General features: G+C 31.7%; 1 protein-coding gene across 1 annotated transcript in view; it reads left to right on the forward strand.

Moving 5' to 3' along the window:
* The first annotated feature begins 4152 nt into the window (after positions 1 to 4152).
* Positions 4153 to 23650, forward strand: part of LOC116430368 (homeobox protein unc-42) — a 56394-nt gene continuing 36896 nt past the window's right edge. Inside the window, exons 1-2 of the mRNA XM_031984437.2 lie at positions 4153 to 6177; positions 21024 to 21151. Coding sequence (XP_031840297.1) covers positions 5958 to 6177; positions 21024 to 21151 — 348 coding nt within the window. The 5' untranslated portion in view covers positions 4153 to 5957. The remainder of the gene's footprint in view (positions 6178 to 21023; positions 21152 to 23650) is intronic.

The raw sequence follows: 23650 nt of genomic DNA on the forward strand, positions 1-23650 counted from the left end.
GCACTTCATCCATTTGAAGTTTAAGTAAATACATACATTGCTTTCAAGAAGTTATATGTTCAAAATATGTACTACTTGAAAAAACTTTCCGGTCTGCATTCAATTTCATTTCAAGAGTTTCAAATAGGCAGGTTATTATCATAGGGGTTTCAGACCGGAATTCGGAGCGAATCGAATATTTCTCACTTTTACTGACGTATAAAAATTTAAATGCTTTATTAGCAATATAACGACAATTACCAAATGACAAAATACAGAATGCCGAAAAACAGAAGAGACACTTTTTACTCTAAGACATTTGATATTATGATTATTGTTACTTCACTTTATTTCTTCACACACACTTTTCTCCGGGTCATCACACTTCGCACTCACACTCCAGGTCATACTTTGCCTACTATTATTGTTTATCGGGCGCCGCTTGTTTACCTCAAAGACGAGTGGCTGGTGACTAAAAACACGCACAATCCTTTTTTCTGGAAAGACGGATCGCGCCTAGCGGCTCGGCTTCCTACACTGATAATGAAGCTAAATGTGTACTAATACGAAATTCATGAAAAAAATGTTGATTCTAAGTTTTGACTATTAATTTTTCACTGTTAAATCTGAACTGATCCGATTCGCCTCGATCTACCCTACATCTGTATGCCTTGTACTAATAATTTCATCATTTCCCTGTACATGAATGGTACTTCAGGCATGACCCATATATGAAAATCAGACCTAAAGAAACGATTTTTGGTATCGCTATGAAAATAATGGCCAACTTTTTCCTGAAACTTTGAGAAACTTTAAAGATGCTGAACCTCCCCGAACTTTACGCTCCTCGTTCATAGCCCGCCCTTTCTCATACTCTTCGGCTGCATATCTGTTCGATCTCACCCTCGGGCAGAGGAACCCTCTTGCCACGTTCTGAAGGAGGGTCGAACGAAGTGGGCGTCAAGTCGACGAATCGAAGGGTTTTGTGGAAGTTCCTGAAGGAACGAGGAACCAGACAGAGTTGAGTATGTGAATCATTTCCAATGACACACAGGAGGGGTTGAAATTACTAAAAGAATCCTCTAAACCAAAAATTATGATGGCAAATGTAGATAAGAGAATTTGATGGTTTGTAGATTTAGTAACTAGATTACCTACAAAATTTTTGTTCTAAATTAAACAATTAAACGTATATAACGAGATAATATAGTTATCAAATATTGAGTAATTCAGTGTAATTTTCTAAACATAAGAATTATTAATTTGCTACGCTACGTACATTATTGATTGTAATTTCTACTTATATTATAATTTACAGCCTATGTTTGACATTTATGTATCAGTATTTGTATGCAAGTGCATTCACTAATAATATCAAAGTGGATAACATGTTTATAAATATTGAAAGATTTCACATTTTACACTTTTATTTTGTTAAATACCTATATTTGTAATCTTTAACGCGTTGTTACAATACGTTTACTATCATCTTTTCATTTCACATTATGAAATTAATATTATTTTCGCAAATTTAATTTTTAATTAGTTCATCTGACTTTGTTAAACAGAATTAAACACAGCCCTATAAGCTAGTTTATAAATATTGGAATTAAGGAGAAATTTCTTCCGTCTAATTACGATTGTCGAAAATTTCAAATTTGTGTGGAATTATTTAATATTCATTAGTTATGATTACTTACGATATTTAATATTCACATTGAATTTTCTTTGTTTTACTACGCTTCTGTATACGGTATTCGTAAACAAAACCTGAAAATTTTCACTCTTCCATGCTATAATTAAACAATTATTTTTTAATTTCACGTTAGTTTTTGATGAAACAAGTGGGAGTAAGTTAGAGTAATAAAAAAACAAATATGAAAATGTATATAATACATATTCTATAATAGAATAAAGTATCATTTGAAAAAAGAAAAAATTAAGAACGAATAGAACGTTGTATGAATTAATTACTGGCATTACAAATTAGTTACAATTGAATTTTAAATCTTTATAAAGGTCCACTGAAGGAATCGAATTTATTACGTGTTAGTTGTTGTAGCTATTTCTGTGATTATTGAGTTGATGAAGTAATGTTGACGTTTTTTGTACGTGGTGAACAAAAAAATGTTTCCTTCAATACAAATAATATTTGTTTTTAAACTATTTTAACGCGCATAAAGAATAAATTTTATCTTTCATAAATTCTTTCTTTGTTTTCATTTAGCTTTTATTTTTTATAAAAGAACGTCAAAACTTTTGCATCAGCCCAATATAATTATATAATGTACCTAAAATGAGAATTAATTTACGTGCAATTTTTTAATACTTAAAAGAAAAATCAAGACACAAAGAATACAGTATGATCATTTAACCCTTAGAGTAGACAGGAACTGTAAATGGCCAATGATATATGTGTATACACTCAGCAAATAATGTTGCTGTGATTTAAACAGTGCATTTATCTTTTTAGAATCATACGTTCAATATAACTTAATGACGGATATATAGTTTGTCTCCATGTGCTGTTATATCGACACTTCTTTGGACTTTCAAATGAAAGTGATTTATATTCTAGAGGAAGGTTTCTAATTACTTGTTTCTGAGATGTTCAAATAACAGAGACTAGGGTTAAAATTGTTTAACCTCACGAAAGTATGTTCCACATTTTAATATTAATTGCAGTATAAGTTATTTAATAAATGGCTGTGTAAAAAATTAAAAACATATGATTAACTCCCTGGGTATTGAATAACTACTTTAACTACCTGCGTGTTTACGTTGTACAATAATAACAAGCAGTCTTAGGATAGATAGATAACAATGTAACGTGAGTGATATGTTTTAAACACTTGTTTATATTCCAAACTACACTGGTAATGCACACATATGAAAGGGAAAAACGAAGGTTAAGTTTGATCTAGTAATACAAGAACACAGTTAAGAAAATTAGAAACTAATAGTTCTAGAAACTATTATGTTGTCACTAAAAATTAAATTGAATACTGTATTGTCATGAAATCATGAACAATATAAAATAAATGTAGCATAATAAAAATGTATAGGTAGCTAATAGAAAAATTATAATAGAAATATTGATGCCGTACTTATTGAGGGTAATAAATAATATAAGCAATTTTGAAATATTATTAAACTAAAATATATAATTTCAGAAGATAATTGGTCAACATGCTACAAGGTTATATTAAATAATTTTTAAAATTGTATTCATTGACAGAGTAGATTGAGATGATAAGAAATAATGATTGACTCATTGTTCCCAACAAAATCGAAGAAATTGAAATTCCTTTCTGAGTATAAGAAAATAAATATTTTTGAATATCTTTGTTAAACAATTTAAACTACAGGAACAAAATTCAAATTCACAAGCACGTGCTATCATTACGTCTATCCGTATAGGTGTTTACATTACGTTGCACAGTAGCGGCGTAGGTTAAAACATCAACAACGTGAACAACCTTTGCCGGTATTCTTCAAAACGGTACAAATATTCGGGAACGTTTCACGATTACGGGATCAGGTGTTGGTAACGTATACGTTGCAACGAAACGTCGAAAAACGCGAGGGAAGAATTAAAAAAGCTATCCGCCGTGGGATAATAAAAAGGAAGACAGTCGGGCGAATAAGAAAAAAGGGAGACAGAAGGTAACGTTAAGGGTTGGTAAGAGTCTGACGAGAGAAGATGACGAAGATGAGGTCGAAACGAAGGGAAAGGATGAGAATCGTGAACGCGAGGACGGTAGAAGGGACCGTTCTTCGTGGGGCCGATAGTCGGAGGGACACGTATAGGAGGCGTGTTGTTCGTGTGAGTCGTTGGAAAAGCTAGATAGCAGGGTGGAAAGAAAATCGCTCGCAGGTTATTTTGCAGAAGAATTTTTATTGGTAAGTCCGCCATCTTGCCGCGGAGGTGGGGGTGTAGCGAGCGGCGGTAAGCACGCTGGGATTGGCGGTCGTCCGGGTAACGCATCCCCCGAGCGTCCAATGGGGTAAAGCAACGAATGCCTCGTGCTTTCGTTGCCGGAGCGGACGCAGGGGTGAAAGGGAGCACTGGTTATAGCCAACGAACCCCCTACCACGGTAGCGACCCCTCTAAGCGTTCTCTGTCCCCCCGCGGAGTCACCGGGATAACTGCATTTCGTGGACAGAATCCCACAAGAACTCACGGTGAGCGGTCGCCCCTCTAACACGGCCGATTCTCGTATCGTTTCGGCTTTTTCCTCTGCGTAACGCGTTATCCTACGGGCACGAAGGAAGGGCGCGAGTCGCACCGGTGGACGCTTCCACTGTTCCGGCGGTCGCCGTCTTCGCGACGCGTACACACTTCTCTCTCTCCGTAAACAGTTTTCAACGGGCACGCGCCATTTCTCCCGACAATTATTCCGATATTCGAATTTTCAACAGCGCACTGTCCTCGTGCTACTTAACCGCCCCCTCTCCCTTCCTCCTACCCTCCGGCTCCGATCCTTGTAATTGCATCGACGGGATAATAAGATTTGAATTTCGAATCGAGGCCGCGGTAGCGATAACGTCCGCCCGCGATTAACCAGCCGTGTTTTCAGACCTACCCAGTTGTTGTTCCCCTTCGCGTTGCCGTTCATTCAACATCCCTTTGCTCGTTTCACCCGGGATTTATTCAAAAAAGAAAAAAAAACAGGAAACGAACGGGACATTTTAATTCCGTTATTTTCTTTGCCGATCTCCCGATCGGGCACGCGTCGTTGTTGGTTCCCCGAAGAATGTTGACGTTCGCCGGAATTGTTTCGTGAAATCCCAGATAATCGTATCGGGAATTCAAGCCGATTGGATCGTTGGAGGCCAAGATTATGAAGAACGTAACGCTGCTAGGAAACCGAAGTCGCTGTTGCAATTAATTTGTCGCTGTTGGGAAACTGATAATCCGAGAAGAACAGAACCGAAGTCGCCAGTCTTCGACGAGAAGCTTTAACGATGGAATAAGCATGACACTGTCGTAATATAGACGAAACTTGTGGATCACTGTGCGAACTGAGAAGACTCCGTTGCTGACATTGACGGATCGAAAGCCGTGGGGACAATCCGTAAGAAGGACATACGAACGCAGGAGATTCTGAACCAAGTAGATAAAATTGTTCGAATTAACGAGTCCGATGTCCAAAATGTGTCATTGATACTGTGTTGAAGAAGTGTACTCTAGGAATATGTGTATACCAAAGGAATTGTTCTCAAGCATTTAATTGATGTTCCAAGTTTGCACAAAGGATTATACGTATTCAAGAATTTCTGCTTGATTAAAGTAAATTCTTCATGCCATACATCTGAACGATTTGATTTAACTTCAAAAATAAGGCCCAGACATCATCAAATTCCAAAGTGGGAGGTCCTTTTCGAATCTTTCGAACGAAAGTACCAACGTTCCGTCGTTTTCACACGACGAAAGAAAGAAGGAAAGAGAACGAAGGATCTAGATCTACACGAGAATTAAACAGAACACACCGGGAACCAAATAAATAAACACCAAGAATCACAGATTAAAATTGCAAGAAATTCACGTAACGAGATTAAAAAGCTCGGATAAGTGAAGACGACAGTAGAAAATCCGGCAGATACGAGGGAGCACAAGCTAATAGTAAGGGGGACCCGTTTAATGTTGATCGTGGTTCCTCCAGAAGAGGAACGACGAAGGATGTCCTGGTAAGTCAGCGAGGAACAAGAGGGATACTTGATACGAGAGACCTCGACAAGGTCACCCCGGCATCACCCTGGCTAACGACCTGTCTGGAGGTACCGGGGGCCCCGGTGCAGGCGGCGTCGGTTCCGTCGGTGGCACCTCCGTCGGCGGAGGCGGTGGTGGCGGTTCATCGTTGCCAACGACAGCCCTCAGCCTCGACCATCAGCAGTTCAATATCTTCCCCGCGATTTTCAGCAGACAGCTGAACTTCTCTGCGGCAGCGGCTGCGAACTGTGGTCAGAACAAATTAATGGACGAACTAAGGCCAAACCTCGGCTTGCTCGGCGTCGGCCTCGTCGAGAACGAGAGTTTTCACCTGAACCATAACCAGGAGAAAAGGAAGTGTAGCAGTACCAGTTCGAACGAGCAGGACTTCGGGCTTTACGGGGTCCACCAAGGCCTCGAAGCCAGCCCGCCGACACCCGCCGCGACGCCTGGAAGAAGTAGCGTCGGAGCAACTTCTACTGTTGGTAAGTATTTTTCCATCGTGTTTTCCGATACCTCATTATTTGTTAATTTCAACGTCTACATTTCCATTGTCTTCGCTTCTCTTTTTTCGGGGTTGGGGATATAAAGCTGATCGCACGAACATTGTGCAGTGTTCGTGGAAGTTCTCAAATAGCTTTCAAAGTGCCTGTATGTTTGAGGATCGAATGCGACTAGTAACATTAACTTTTACTTGGAAAGAAAATCTTCATTGTTTTTTGAATTTAATAACAATATAAATATATAGTGCAAATATAGTGTGAAGAATATAGGTACTATATTGAAAAAGAAAAATCGTTATGGAAAATCTAATCTGATTCGTATAAGTATAAAAAATATAGAAATATCTGTAATTGAGAAAAGCGAAGGTATATAAGGTGCGGATCATATTCTCACATAGGTACAAATGGGAATTTCCGAACGATAAAACTTTTATTTACCCCGAAACTTCAACAACGTAGTGTTAATTTTGCTCTTTACTGTATAGATAATACGTTAGGCTAGTAAAACTTAAATTAAAGTCTCAACAGTGTGTAAAATTTTTGTAAATAACAATTAAAGAGTTTAAGTGGACATAAGGGCTTGAAAAATATTAAGACGAATGAACGAAAAAGAATTGCACCGGAAGTTTTTGCTAGGCTGGAAAACGTATCACAACATGTTTGCTATCTGAGGATAACTATAACAAATTTGTTAACACAGAATCGTGGTGTCCCTCGAAAAATGAAATAGCAAGAAGGGAACGTAAAAACCAAAATAATGCATTATTTTTCTAAAATGTTACAATTGCAATATGTAAGGTTCATATTGATATTTGTGCTGAAATAGTGTCATATCTTTGACAAAACAATTAAAATCAGATTTGTCCGACATTTATTACATGAATTTTGCTTAAAAATATGTGCTGTAAGGGTGAAATTACTCATTTTGGAGAAAAACTAATAAACTAGAATTGATTTTGAAAGAATAATAATTTAAATCATTAAAAGCAACAAGTATCGAATGGAGATCTATGTTTAATACTTCGACACGACATTCGGTAACGAAATTCGGTGTATGTGTAACATGAGTTCTTCATTCGTTAAAACGGTGAACTCTACAAAACGAGAGATAAAACAATTTAACAAAATTACATTCGTGAAGAACCAGTTTAGTATTTCATAAGTAAAGTGTAGAAATATTAAAAAATGTAGTTGATCACTTTAATCCGCGAAAAGTTTACATACCATGCATAGTATCGAAGCGGCATACCGACGGTACTGTACCACGTCAATGATAAAGGTGTGGTAAACCTGCACCTGTTTCGAATACAATGCCCATAGATGGTATCAGTTCAATTGTTTAGATGTCTATGCACTATCATATAGTGCAAGAAATATTTTTACCATTTAAAGAAAGCTCTTTAACACATGATTGTATCTATCAAGGAGATAACAATTCAAAAGAAGCTAAACACGTAGTTAAAATATTATTCCTTTATTTCATTTGTAATAATTAATTTCATGAAATGATATTGTGGTTCAACATAGAAAATAGATGTATCAATAAAAATTAAAAAATGCAAGATTGTAAAGGAAACGCAGATGTCAATACATGTAGATAGATGTATAACATTAATTGATTCCGAACCCCGAAAGTGCAAAACTGTGTTACGACAAAAAGATTCAATTAATATTATAATAACGCAATTACAGTTTAATATTAGGTAGAAATTAAATAAATTCTTTACATATACGTAAATAACTGTTCGTCTCAAAAGCTATTGCTTAACATAAAATATTTATAAAGTAGTTGAATTAATGGAACCATTACTGATGCCGAATGAAACTAAATTTTAATTTTATACAAAAATATCGGCAACTTTGTCAATTTTTCAAGATAATATACGTAACTTATGCATTGAAATATATGTAAATTTATATTTTCACGTTCTGTCATTGCAAAGTTTTACCATATTTCGATTGATTTGTAAATATTTGAAAGGTTTAAAAATACTTGTATTCCAGGAAAATGAGAGTACTTATATAAACATCATGTGTCGAGTGTTATACATTTATTGAATTGTTATCTACAAATTACCCAACAAATGAGTGATTAAATACCTAGTAATTTCAAGGAAAATCGTTATAAGCTTTATTATTTTGCCATAATCGGTATTCAAGATCAATATTGTACATCATTTGCATATTAAGTTGCTCGTTCGTGTAGATAATTCTCATATGTAATTATATATCAAATAGAATGATTAAAAAGTGTTTAACGCGCATGAGCTTCAAAGCTGCGAGGACTATACTTTTTATTGATACCTCAGAAAATGGAAAATGTAATTTAGAATAACATAGTTAAATGTAACAACAAGTATTTCTCTATTTACATAGCATCGTCACTGTACGTGTAAGAAGAAGAAATATGAAGATAGTTACGTTACAGTACTTTTTTAAATAAAGAGCAAGACGGGTTTTGTGTATTTACATTTTATGCGACTTTAAACGAGAAAAATGGTCAACGTGTCATCTCGATATAGGTGAATTTTCCGCTTGTTAATTCTCGAGTGCACAAGTACATTGACAATACGATCGGCCAAGGTGTCGACAATGGGGTGCGAGGATCAGAACATATGGTAATACCTGTTCTATAGGCTATTATTATGTGTTCATGGGGATTAAGAGAGCCTAGCACTAAGGGTACAATAATGGGGTTTGCTCTGATGGTTGGGCGTAGGCGCACATCAAGTATTCTCAATGAAACATGCTACAGTGAATCGAAAGAATGAACAGTCCTACATACGTTCGTTCTTGATTTTCAAATCTCTCAATTTATTATAAGTGAATATTATTACAATTTCCTTAAAATATATTTATGTCAATATGAATTTTAATTAAACTCTGATTGTGGAACTTGTTTTTTTTTGTGCCAACAATGTCTTTTGTTTTTATATTTCGAATATATGTGTATCGGCTTAAGATATATCGTAATCATCATTCATTTATGCCATACTCTTAGTTACTATTATTAAATTTAGTAATTTTCGACGTAAACATTTTCATCTTAGTTCAGTATTTTTTCAACATCTATGAGGAAGATACATGTACATTAGACATTTATTTAAAATGATTTGTATTGATTCTTAAGCAATACATATAACTGCTTTTTGTAACCAAAATGGACAATAGATGATTTAATAAAAAATTGAGTGTAGTGAATCTCGGCGTTGATCTTCATTGAAAATAGTGTTTACTAAAATAACTTAAAAATAATTGTTTTCAATTTTTGTATTACAACGTATTTGTAACATATGTTTATGTAGAAAGTAGTATGTAAATGGAAGAGATACTTTTCGTCGTTTCACACTTTGATATAGGACATAATTGTTTACAATGAAAATTACTATCGAGGAGTTTATTAGGTCACTGAGAAAAAAATTCCGTTACATTTTTGTGTTCTTTGTTGTTCAATAATGAATTTGATAGGGCGGATTCAATTCCTTCAAGGTCAGACTACTCGGAAACAAGATGAGACTACCGCAGTATTCATGCAAATGAAATGAGAATAAAAGAAGGGAGTAGGGAAGTACAGAAAGAGAGAAACGGGGGCGGAAAAATTAATTTCGTTAACCCTCTTGCGTTCTCCGCGGCATTAAAAGTTCTCAAGCGATGGTCTTCCGCGCGAATCCTTTACCCCTTTTAAAATGTGAACCCGCGAAATCTCTCTCTGCTACAAATGACGGCTTTCCTCTCCGCTTTAAAAATAGAAGATCTAATACTACCACTTGAACAAACTTACAGAGAAGTTACGTTTCCGTTGTAAGTGATGAAGTATCTGCTCTATACTTAAATTCTTTTTCATACCTATCATCCTGCCTAAACTTGCATATATATTACGAGTGCATTATGCACATTCTAATTTTCTTAGTTTGCTTTCGAGAAACTAATGCTAAAGAAACTTCTTCTGTGTGTAATAAAAGACATTGTATTATTATTATCACAAATTACGTTATCGTTAGAAAGGTTTCATTCATATTTATTCGATCCTTTATCTAAAGTCAAGGTATGAAAGAAATATTTTTGGTTGTGACAAGATAGGAGAAAAAGGGAAAAACTACGTGAATTTTTATTGATAATGTTATAAAGTAAATACGATTACGATTCTTGCATGCAAGATACACATAATTAGATTTTAAATAGAAATTTGAATAACGGAATATAGTTATTTGTATAATACACAAACAAAGTTAAAGAAATGATAGTGTGATTGAATTGGAAATGTTCCAAGCAGTATAACAGTTAATATAATACTGTTAATAAATGCATGAATGAATATACAGCCAGTCACGCAATATTCTTGGCATGCTATTTTATTAACTATAAAAGGCAACTGAAAATTTAATTGAAAAGATATATAATTTCGTTAAAGTAATGTGTAAAATTTCTATATTTTATTTCTATTTTTGTAGATAACTTGACAAAATCTGTTATTTATGTTTTTAATTGGACTTTATATTCTTTATAAACTTTATAAAGTTTAGAGACTGATTGTGAGTAGATCACTACATGCAATATTTTTTGCTTGAAACTGTCCTGTAGTAAATATTGAATTATAAATAGCATGTTATCGTCTTGAAACGTCCAGTGTTTTGAATCTACTTGTTTACATAGTTTAAGTAATTACTCAGTTGCGTTTATTGTCATTGACACCCAATATATTTGGCATCTTTAAAATATAGGTAACTGTATACAGTACAAAATATTTCTCGTTCCTAAAACATGTCGCATTAGCTACTAACATTTCAAGTCAGCAGTATCTGTTTCCCTTAAATCATATCAATAAAACATAAACTCATCTAGCAGATTCAAATTAGGGTTTTTATTGCTTGAAAGAATAATGTGTTTTTATTCTCCATTTTAAGTTAGATGAAATTTAACAAACGCAAAATATAATTCTCTGCGCTGTAACATTAAAGTTGTTTTTAAATTTGTTTAGCAAGCATGAAACGTATACAATTATTAAGATTCGTTTTAAAGTATTGTAGTCATTGAAAGATTTGCAGTTAACAGGCAACTCTCAATTGATACAACAAAATTATAAAGTTTGACATTTAATAGGAAACTTTGTACGTATAATGTATCAGTATGTGAAATATTGAAACAAAATGCTTTTATTCTTTAATTTATGAGTGATTCCCCGATAAGTTAGTTTTAAAAAATGTTACCCACATTTTATCAAAAAACTGTTGGATATTTTTAGTGAAAAACTTTCGAATGCAAAGTTAAATTCTCTTGTACGATTACTTGCTGTTGTAGTCTCATTTTATATAGTTTGAAAAATTAATAAAGTGCTCCTTCACGTCAGCTGTTTACTTTTGTCTTTGGATGAAATTTACTATATGAATAAATTAATTTAATACTGTAAAATGATATATTACATGATATAACTCTATTCTTAGAACAATTTCTGGTTAATAATTTACCTTCCGGCATATACAGAATAAACTGATTTAATTGAAAAATTAATTTTATTTTGTATACCTATAAGAAATACAATTATTTTTTATCGTACACTATATTTATACGTTCAAAACAAGAATATGGTCTCAATTTTGATAAATTCGACCAAATATACAATGCAATGTTAGATATTATCATAATAATAAAAGTGAAATGAGTCAAATAAAAAACTAATAAAGAAAACACTTGAAGTGAAAAAACATTAAACATTTGGCCATTCCGGCCAGTAAAAATTAACAGTATGATCGACAATAAAAAGAAACAAAAACAATTTTTAAGAATTGCTGACTATAAATGTCCATATCGCTATTACCAAAATGATTAAGAATAGTTGATTGTATATTAACGAGAGACGTTAAGAGAAACATTAACATTCAATTAATATCAATTGGTTATAATAATAATAATATAGTAAATTGCTTGTCCAATTAATGCAGTTCATTCTTTGTACGTGTGTTGTTCCTGTTACTTCTGAAAATTACTTGATTCTATTGAATTGTACTATTGGGCCTTTCGCACGAATTCGAAAAGCATTTAAGTGCTCCTAATCCTAAATGTCTGTGTGCACACAGAAAAATCGTGGAAAGAGTTACAGATGCATGTCTCTATCGATTCTGAGAGGAATTTTACAGCAGATGCCACCGAAAGACAGCTGCGACAGTTGTAGAAATCTGCATTATTGGTGATCCTATTGATCGTGTTATTTGTCGTGGCGAGGATTCTGCTTCATTAAAATCATTGGTAATTATTTCCAACGCGTCATCCTAGAGCAGCTGTTACTTATAGGCGACACAACTTTATCTGACCCACTTTCCAAATTATTCAAACTTTTCGACATGGTATTCCTTATTTTAAATATCGTAGAATGACATTATACGGAAAATTTTGTACAAATAAGGGCACGTTTTTTTTCTCCCGTTAAAATTGAGCTGAAATAAATATTTAGAATTTAAATGAACGCAAATGTTTTTAATATATTTTGCAAATACATATTGTTTAAAATTTTTAATATTTGGAAGGAAATACAAATAATAATACAATTCAACAGAGAAAATGTTTATGTATGTATTGAAATTGACAGAATGTATCGTCAGATGAATGAATACAACTTTTAGTCATTTATATAGACTATAATGGCATCCAGTTTTAATACTAAACATATCGCGACCGCTCAAATGACCGGTTTTAAAATTTGATTTAAAATACTGCGTCTATTTCCGTTCATTTAACTTTACATCAATTCTTCTATTGTCCGATTAATCAGTTTTTCAATTTTTGTTTTTCCTTTTGTTTCTGTTTTCACTAAGAAAAATGTATCATCTAACTTGTTTAATTTTATTTCATAACCAGATATTTGACTGGTTACGGTAGGAACATTCATCCTATAAAGTGCTGGTATGTTCAGTGTTAAGCAAAAGGTAATATCGGAGATTTTGAATGATATATTAACACTAAAACCACCAGACGAGTCAAAATGATCCATTCCTGTTTTCTTCATTTTGCAATTATTAAAAAGATAACAGATTTTTCTCTGGGAAATTATTAATGAACTTGATTTAATAATACGCAAATTGAATTATAAATCAATTAAAGTCTCGATAGATACACTCTTGAAGTTGGTATAGAGGAATTTCAAAATATCAATTTAACTGCTAGGTAGGTTTAGTGTTAATATCTATTAAATCCCCCAATTGCAAAGACACATAATATTTAATCATTATGTACACTATTGATAAACAAAATTAGTAATTTCATTTTTATTATTAAAAGTCAGTATATTCAATTACCTAATAAATTAGAATAGAATATAAAACAGTTTTAGTAAATATGTCAATGTCGCTGAAAAATATTTAATGTAAACTTATTAGAGAACATAATATTTAAAATTCGTTAACTTTTAATAACAATAATTACAAGTACTTTGTTTACAAGTTAGTAAAAAATGGAGGGGTATTTTTTACAACTGAATGCAACGTACGGTTTGTATTCTTAATTTGAAAGATACCTTGTCTAAAGAGAACTATTTGTGTTTTTTAATGTTTTTTTTAGTTGCTAGAATAGATAGTGGATTGCTATTACATCGATAGATCTGTATGTCAGGTTTTACTAAAAGCATATGGAATTTGAATGTCTCAGAAATGTCATTTGATGCAATGGATAAGTGGTAAACGCATTAATGGACAGCCTTGAAGAATCCTAAAGTATTTTCACAACTGTCAGAAATATCAAATTTTTATGAAACTCGTTTGATATGTTGAGGATAAAAGTTAATACATTCTACAAGTTTATTTTGTTAGTAACAACATGTTGTTACATGTTAATGATTTAAATTTAGAAATAAATAAGTATCAAATGATTAGTGATACTGGTAATATTTACCAAAGTTATAAGTTTTTAAAAACTTTTATGAAAAACATTTTATGAAAGAGACTTTATGATTTTGTAGAGCTTGACTGTTGTATGTTACCAAAACGAATGAAAATATTCTTAGCTGTTTTAAAATGTTAAATATGCTGATAAATTATATATCATTAAAAGAAAAAAAATGTACTTGTTTATAATGTTACGAATGTAAATAATTGTTCTATAACGTAGAGTATAACATTGATAATATAGTAAGTTAGTATGAAAAGATAAGTATTGCTTACAATTACTTGAATGTAAATGATTGCGTAGTTCAACGCAATATTTTTCAGTGCCCAATAAAATAAAACCTAAAATAAAAGATAAAATTTTATCTCGAATTGTATATTCTGAATTCAAACAGTAGTCTTATCTGTCTTGAGAAATTTGTCAACTGTCTCTTTTCAATTCGCTCTAGGAATTGTCGAGCTGTTTTACAAGTTTCCTCCACCCTTGCTGCAATGGTACTCAGTGTCAGCCGTCGCTCGTTCGTTACTTTACACAAGTGGAAACTATTTGTACCGATTTCTTTTGAAAACGAAAAATAAATAAAGACAGAAAAAAAAATTCATAACCTTCTTAAATTTATCCGTAATCATCATCGGTTTTGTGTTGAAAGTAATTTAGATCATTTTCTTAGCATTTAAAAATTTTAATAACCAGTAACAGAATAAAAAGAATACAAGATATTTCGAGAAGGATCTCCTAACAATTAAAATACGTTTCGAGATTTAAAGGTATTCAGTTAGTCTCATGGTCTTTGACATTTGGTTACATAAGATTTGTTGCTCACAATGATCTATGAGAACATTATCATAGTTAATTTTAAATTCGTTACCCAGCGATTTCTATGAAAGTATTGTTTCTTTTGCATAGCATAAGAATTGATTTCACCTTGAGTCATTAATTCGTTGCCGTATATGGACGAGTCAGATTCATGGTAAAGATTTCCAGCAGAATTTAATTGAAATGAATATTACTTATTTCAAATGAGCTGAAGTGAAAGGCTATTTTGTTATTAGCAATGCTCTATCTTTTTAAATGTATGTTCATAATAAAAAGAACATTTCTTTGCGTTCTTGCAGATTGTTAAAAATAGGTCTCTCTCTAAAGTTATCTCTTCAAAGACACTAAAAAATGTTAATAGTATAAAGTATGACAAAATCATGTTTCTTCCGTACTGTTATCAGTAACAGCAAGAAATGACTGAAACCCTAAAGTTAGTGCAATTGTGTTTATACACTATTTCGTTTGTCATATCTACAAGATACAAATTACATAATAAAACTATTATCAACATAAAATTGCAAATACGTTATTCTACTAATCTGTAATTATAATGTAGATATTTAAATACTTAAGGTACATTTAATTGTGCAATGTATAACAGAGTAAGTACTACAATAAATTGTTTACATAATTCAAGAAGTAGTATGATTTTGTTAGATATATGTATATCTCCGAGAAATATTTTGGAAAAATAGAAATGGCAAAAACATCCACAGTATATTTCTAATATACTTGTTCCATATTACTCGTTCGTAAGCAGAAATAAAGAAATAAATGATCAGTCTAAAAATGTTGGTAATGCTGATAATGTATCATCAATTTTTTACTGTTCCGCCTTTTCCACAAACTGGTACAGTAATGTCTCGAACAAGATGTTTCGTATATAAATACTCATTATTTCAATCGTAACAAAATTACATTTCTTCGTACTTTTATACAAAAACTGTTAAGAAACGTAAAGTATTCCAAGAAATATATTTTTATTATCTTTCGCGTAAAAAGAGCTAGTTTACTTTACAAATAATAATGTTATCAATTTAACTATGAAAATTTATGTAAAATTACTTATAATGTATTCTAATATGAACTATTGAAGCTTTTCTGAAATTAGAATGCCAACGAATATTTTAGAGTTGCAGTGGAAAATACAATACAGACATGATAAGTCTATGAGAGATGAGAACGCATTCACCAATGGATAGAACTTTGCAAATAAGACAGCAGAAATGATGAGTTGAACACTACTTGGTTGGAGGTTAAATAAAAATGACAATAGAAGAAATGAAAAAGAAATGTTACTCATTATTCTTTAAACATCAAATATAAAAATAATAGTAATTTGCCCTGATTATACATTCGAGAGTGTAAATGAAATATCAACAATGAACATTTCATAAATTGGAAGATAAAATAAGAAAACCATGTTGTCTTTAAACTTTATTCACAATTGATAACAGTTTAGGTAACAGTAGACATAGATCAACCTAACTTAACTAACTTAGTGATCCAAAATGAACGTATACAAGATAAGATACTTTTAAGTACAAAGATTACAAAGTGAAAATAACGATATAAGAAAATAATCGTCCAAAAGTATTACGAACATTTTCTCTGTTCCATAGAATATTTGATTAACACTACGTTTATGGAACGCGTCCATTTTACGCATACTGAGTTTTATAAACATTACTCGTTAAATGGTTGATGCAATTACGCGAATGTGTATCCTAATAGACCATTTTTAAAACCCTAATTTCCAAGATCAAGTCGGACGAACATAATTTTTTCTAGGAGCAATAGAATAAACATCCAGAAACCTAACGTTAATGCACACATAAATCAAACTATTCTCCAATCATACAGTTTCTAATACAGGATTAGTCTGAAATAAGATAGATAATTAATTAGTATAACCTAAACATAACATAGACGTAACATAGACATAACTTAAACATAACCTACTAAAATCATATTTAACATAATGTCATACTAAAAAAAAAGAACACAGAGTCAATTAAAGGTAATGGGTAGCTGTGAGCAGATCATTAGATCTACTTTTCAAATATACTTTGGATCGCTTCTTCACGGGCTTTGGTTACCCGCTGGTTCTCAGTGTATTCGGCCTATCTGTCTGCCAATTAGATTGTTAATCAAGGTTCCACCGTAATCATGAGAAGACATTGATTCGCTCATTGAGAAACAGATCGTAAGAGGTTCCTCATCTTCCCACTGAACTTGACCGAGTTTCACCGTTCACCGGGAAACGGGACAAGGTATGTAAAGTGGACAGCATTCATCCTTGAACATTGAATCAGCATGTAACATGATTAGGTCATTAACGCCCTAACCAAGTTAGCATAGTGCGAGGGACTTCACTCGCCACCGTTACCCCGTCCGTACGTTCGCACGTTCATAAAGCCGATACCGTGAAACAACCAAGACGAACGTAGACTTATCGAGATGGTGGGTCTCGTCAACTGTTTGGCGCGAACCTCCTCGGATTCTAACGGATGGCTTGCGTTTCCGTTGAAAGCCTTCGTTAATGATATTCCGCTCGACGGTGTTGATCTTAACAAAAAATATTATTATTCTGCAATCTGAGGTTGAAGCAGAAATGACGATGATATGGATCAGTTTTGTTTTATTTCATTTAAATAACATTTGCTTGTCCCTATGGGGTTAAAAATCGTTAGCAATGTCAGTCAATTTGCCGTTTATTATGTATTATTAGCAATTGTTAATTTCAACATGATTCTACAAAAGAGCTAAGAAAAGATTATTTTTCGTTACTATCGACCTTTTATTAATTAAGTGAAAGTTCGTAGAGTGTGAAATGAAATTTTATTTTAGAAGTAACGATACACAATATATGCTTTCAAATACTTTGAAAGAATTGGCAAATGAGACTTCACGATTCAATATGACAATCTCTGAACTGAATTCTTAAAAGTTCTCTGTATTTTGACGACTGGAATAAAAAGAATAACTTGTTTTATATTTTTTACCAATGTCATTTCGAAAATGATTGCATAACCTTCAGTAAAAGCAAAATATTTTCAGATATCTCATTTTGACATTTCACATTCTATATAATCTTGTTATTATTCAATATGGGTTAATGACTATCTTTTTACATTTTGTAATGCACATTTTGAACCAATTCAAAAGTTCCCTCACGAGAAATGTTCATATCTGTAAGATGTAAAAGCTGTTGTCACAACAGAAAACAATTGTCGATGCAGAAATAAATATAACAAATCTCTAGTAATAGAACCTAAATAATAATGATAACTAATAGCAGTTTCAACAAAAACATTCTGCATATTATTATGGTATTCCGTGGTATTATCTTTGATCCTAGTTACCCTCATTTTGTCAATTCAGTCTAGACAATACAATATTACAGTAATCTTGAGGTATGATTTTTTAAATATGTTTTTTGAGTGTAGAAAATTTATAAGACGTAAAGTTCTTAATATTAATTTATTTTACTGTCTTCCACTTGTGAGTACGTGTCGTTAAGGGAGTACACTACCTTAAAACATTAAAAGTCTTTCTTTCATGTTTTCTTATTAAAAGAAAATAATATATTCTCAATACATTTATTAATATTTACTAAACAATATAATTTCTATTGTTATTAACGACCTCTTCCCAACGCTATGGTAATTTGTGGTCCATTCCTGCAGAATGGCTCATCTTTTAAAACTTGATATAGCATTAACAGACAGATTTTTTCAGTAGACCTAATATATTATTGTTAGATATCTTTGAAGTATGGAGAATGTTATATTTAAGGGATATTCTGAAAATTAGACAATGTATAAAGTAACAAAGATGGCTAGAAATACGTACATTTTCAGTATGAAAGACGTCTTAGACCGAATCTAAAAGGGAGAGATTACAGACCTTCAGGTATTATGAATCTTAAATAGCCATTCACTACATGTAAGTGAACTAGGATTGGCAATCCTAGTTCTGTTAGTTGTTGGTTCTTTAGAAACGGTTCTAAATGATATATTATAAAACTGGTTCAGAAAGTTCCAACCTGTATAAAATACCGACGAGCGACGGCCGAGTAACACGGCTGCAAGGACGGATGCGACCAGTGAAACAACTCCGTAATTTCTTAGAGCATTCATCAAGAGACAGAGAGATATTATTTAAATTCGAAAAATGAAATTAAAAGTAATATTTTGCAAAAATTTATTTCATCACAGAAAAACGTTATATTGAACTTTTTTTAGCCTTTCCTCGAAATTATTCGACATACATTCGGTTATTTTTGGTTTTGAGAAAATATTTTAATTATTTTACAGTTATGAGAGCTAGCAATCGATATTTGATTAAACACACTTTCGGAGATACTGAATAGGTTCATTATTTTGCAAGATTAGTACTATCTAACAGTAGAACTACCCAGCAGTTAAATTAATTCTGTTTTATTTCCTTCATAGAAATTACAAGGGTACACATTTTAAGATTTTGAGTGACTTACATTTTAATTTGCGTGTCATGAAATCAACTTATTTAATAATTTTTTAAAAGAGTATATGTCTTTTCAATCATTGCAACAGTACAAATCATGTCATTTTAATCCATTTGGTATTTGTAGCGAAACTTACACATATATTTTTCGAGAAAAGTTAAACTGCTTGATCGTGTAACAAATTATTTCATGTAATGTAAAAGATTTTCAAACCGTATTCGTTTCCTGACACTACAGACTGCTGTTCTTCTTTATTTTCTTTTTAGTGTAAGATTATATTTATATAATGTAATTTAGATATAGATAAAGTATAGATATGTGTGAATAAAATTGATAAATTTGATATACAAATAAATAAAGTACTGTATAATAATATACATTGCAAATGAATTTTAAAAATTTATGTTATACGCATATCCCAAACGGTTATATTAGCTATATATTTCTAAACAAAATTTTTCATTTTGTTTCTTATGAAAATAATATTCCTTGGAACATAATTTTAATCTATATTTTAAACCCGTTTTTATACATAACATTATCTTCTTTACTTAAAGTTTAAAATATCTGCATAAATTATTTACGTATCATCAGATGGATACTGTACTTTTTAACATTTTTTACTAATGAAGCACTTTGACTATCAAGCGAGAAAAAGGAAAATAGTACTATTTAGTTAGTTTTGTAAAAGCTTAATCTTAAATAGTGAAGCAGATATTCTTTAATAAATGTACAATATTAAACGCGGAAAATTACTACAAAATAATATGTGCGAATGTGTGTCAAACCACCTAACAGTGATAAAGAGGATTAGTCAACTCAGAATCTTAGATTTTGATGAAACCTATGATAAGTGTAGTGCATCAGAAAATGTTAAATACGTGTTATTTTATAGTGGAAGGAAAAATTTCATTAAACTATAGTTGGTATCATGTTTGTTAACAAAATACAAACGGAATAATAAACAAATGATATTTATAAAGGAATGAAAATAATAAAATAAAAACAAATATTTTCTTAATTGATATGACTTTTAAAGTTTCAATCAATAATATTTTTTATTTAAAAGTTTAGATCAATTACAATTACTCTTAACATAACGTGATCCACCGTAATCAGACACTCAGTCTCAGATAACTGGAAAGTACTGATTTTTAATATCATTTACAACTTTTATGAAAATATTACATTCTGAAGAATCGACAAAAGTATTAAAAACATTTGTAATATACAAGTTTAATCACCGAGGCACTAACATTACATTATCAATTTTCGATGTATTCATTACATCTACAAAAATCAACATATGTACTTTGAATTATAGATTTGTTGCAGTTCAACATTAAATTTATCTACTATATGATTTCGTACCTTTGTTATACATCTCTTGATGTTACGGTGGAAGACACAATTCAATTAATAATGTAATGTTAACTGTATTCAATATTACACTGTATGTATTTCGCACTGAAAACATGATGTACGCCATGATAATGTATCGCTTTCAGCTGAAAATGATTTGCTAAAGATAAAATGCTGTAGAGGTTTCTAATAATACGACGTTTCAAAGCTTGTATTTCTTATTTGCTATTTAAATGCGATTTAATGTGACTTTAAATGATTCTTTAATCGCTTATCTTTTCAGGTGCGGAAGGAGCTTTTAAAAAATTAAAACCAGACCCTTGTGCTTCGAGTCCGCACATTGGTCATACTCCTACTACCGCCAGTTGCCCAACACCTGCACGACGACGACACAGGACTACCTTCACACAGGTTCGTTCTGCAATAACTATTCTAACGTAAATGTCAGCTGATTGAAAAAAATTTATAACAAACGTATAAATCTTTCTGTTAACCAAGTTTGTGTATACTTATAAATATCTATACTGTTATTCAGAATAACTGAAGGCAGTTAAATAAAATTTAAAAAAAAACATATTGCAGATTCTTTTTGATTAACACAAATGTGAAAAAATTCATAGGAATTCATAATTCTTATACAACAATGAAAAATTGAAAGATCATGTATAATAATACGTCGAAACAAACAAATGTAACAGTTTAATCAATCCTCTTAATGCTCCTTTCTTGGTTAAGCACTTGTCTACAATTTTTTTATAACTTTTAATGTGTTTCTTGTTTTTTCTAATAATACTGCGTGCACTTATTTTTGGTGATTTTTAACACGCCAAATATAAGCTTTATATATGGAAAGAAGATCGTTCGTAAAATAACGTGGAACACTACATAGAAACCTAAAAGAAAAAAGAAATCTTTTACAGTAAGCATTTATGCACATTTCTGGTTTATATATTGTCGCAAAAAATGTTCCACTGCGTCTCCGTCATTTCGAGTTCTCTATATCTGTTAATTAAACGCATATTACTTCATTAAGAAGGTATATTAATCACCATACTTTAACGGTTCTAATTAATGCAAATTTAATCAATAGTCTCAATTTAATAGGAATGATAACCATTATTTGTTTCTTAAGTCCATTCAGTTGTTTTATTGCATATTCTTGCAAGAAGAGATAGATAATGGTAGATATTTAATTTTACAATTTCTACTTCACTAATACAAGATTTGAGATATTGTTCGGGCAGTACTTTGTTTTGCCACATATATAACACTTTGATCGAGAATTCATCGTTAATAATATGCTACATCAAAGACAGTTTTAACACAAAAGTATTCCTTTTTTCTATATTTTCAGATTAGTATTTTAACAATATTAATGACAATTGCAAACATGTTAGCAGACGAATCATGAATTTGCGTAAAAAGTCGGAGGTAGAACAAAAATGAGTGCTCCACTGGAACGAATGCACTAATATTCCTTTAGGTTTACTCTACCAAACATTTTTTAATGAAGAGTCCAATCGTTAACTAGAAGAAGTCTCCTAAACGTGCCATTCTCTTATCATTTGTCAAAATTCTTTCCTAAGTATATGTTAATATACTTAGGAAACGTTCAATGATGGTTTTGCGAAATAGAATACTTAAAGTGCAATGAGTGATACACTTGTTTAATGCAATAGAAACTAATACAGCGTGACTAAAATGAAAAACACGAACTGGAACAATTATTAGAACCTATGTATATTAAAATTGCGTGTAAAAGTTTTCTCTGATATTGTCTTTGCCAAAGTTCTTGACTTTATAAGAAAAATGGTACATTACGTAAGAAAATTTACTAAGAATAAATTAGCTTAGAATTATTACAGAAAGATATGTTAAAAGTTGAAAAAGATTGTACGAGGTTGTGCAAGAAATTAGCTCACATCGAGAATATTGTCTTCTATGTTTTCACTATCGAAAGCTTATTCGATTGCGTTTTAAGCAATGCAACCTAGAAGTTAAAATTTTTAAATTGAAGTCAACTGGGAAATGGTAAAGGTTTACGATTTGATATTCTACATGATTCCGTATTTTCATATTATCTATCGATGAGTTACAATAACTTTTGTGTACTAACAGTAAATAAATTCCTAATATTTGCTTGATACACATTCGTTGAGTTACTTTTCGAGTTAATGGGTCTATCTATAGTCTAATACTTCTAATCACGTTTGCATTTACAAATTTTACCACCATGATAAAGTGCTTTGCATTAGATCTGTTACTTTATTCTTCTTGTTAAAACCAATCGGAATTTGTCAGTTCACCTATATAGCTGAGTACAATAATTGCGAGTATATAGATATGATTGTCTTCTTAAGTGCATATGACAGAAACGCGTCTACCGCAGCTAGCTACCATATAGAGTCCAATATCGAGATCGTCGACATCCTGATAAACGACTCGTTGAAAGAGGACAATGAGTGTTTAAGGAATGTCATGGCTGCTCACAGTAATTTAATGTGAATGTAGAAAGCTAAAGGAATCTGTATTTACGATAGGTTGGTAAAGGAACAGTACTACGTACAGTACTATCAACTTCTTTCCTAAATGGCCATTTTTATTTTTAATAACTCTTGAGTAAATTATGGACAATGTACTTATGAACTGTTTAAAATAATTTCCATTTAAGTATTACCATAATACTAAAGTAGAAGCATACGTATGGAAAAAACGATAGAATAAAGAATATTTGAAAAATGTATTTTGCAAAAGAAAATTTTTCTATACAATCATTAAAATGTTTTGTTGATCTTGTTTACAGACGCTAGTTTTTGTATTAACGAAGAATTATTTGTTCAACTAAACAATATCACTGCTTTAAAACTTATGAACAGTAGTATAACTATGATTAAAGGCACTGTCACAAAT

The sequence above is a fragment of the Nomia melanderi genome, chromosome 1, assembly GCF_051020985.1.
Source record: "Nomia melanderi isolate GNS246 chromosome 1, iyNomMela1, whole genome shotgun sequence".
In the NCBI taxonomy this organism is placed as follows: domain Eukaryota; kingdom Metazoa; phylum Arthropoda; class Insecta; order Hymenoptera; family Halictidae; genus Nomia; species Nomia melanderi.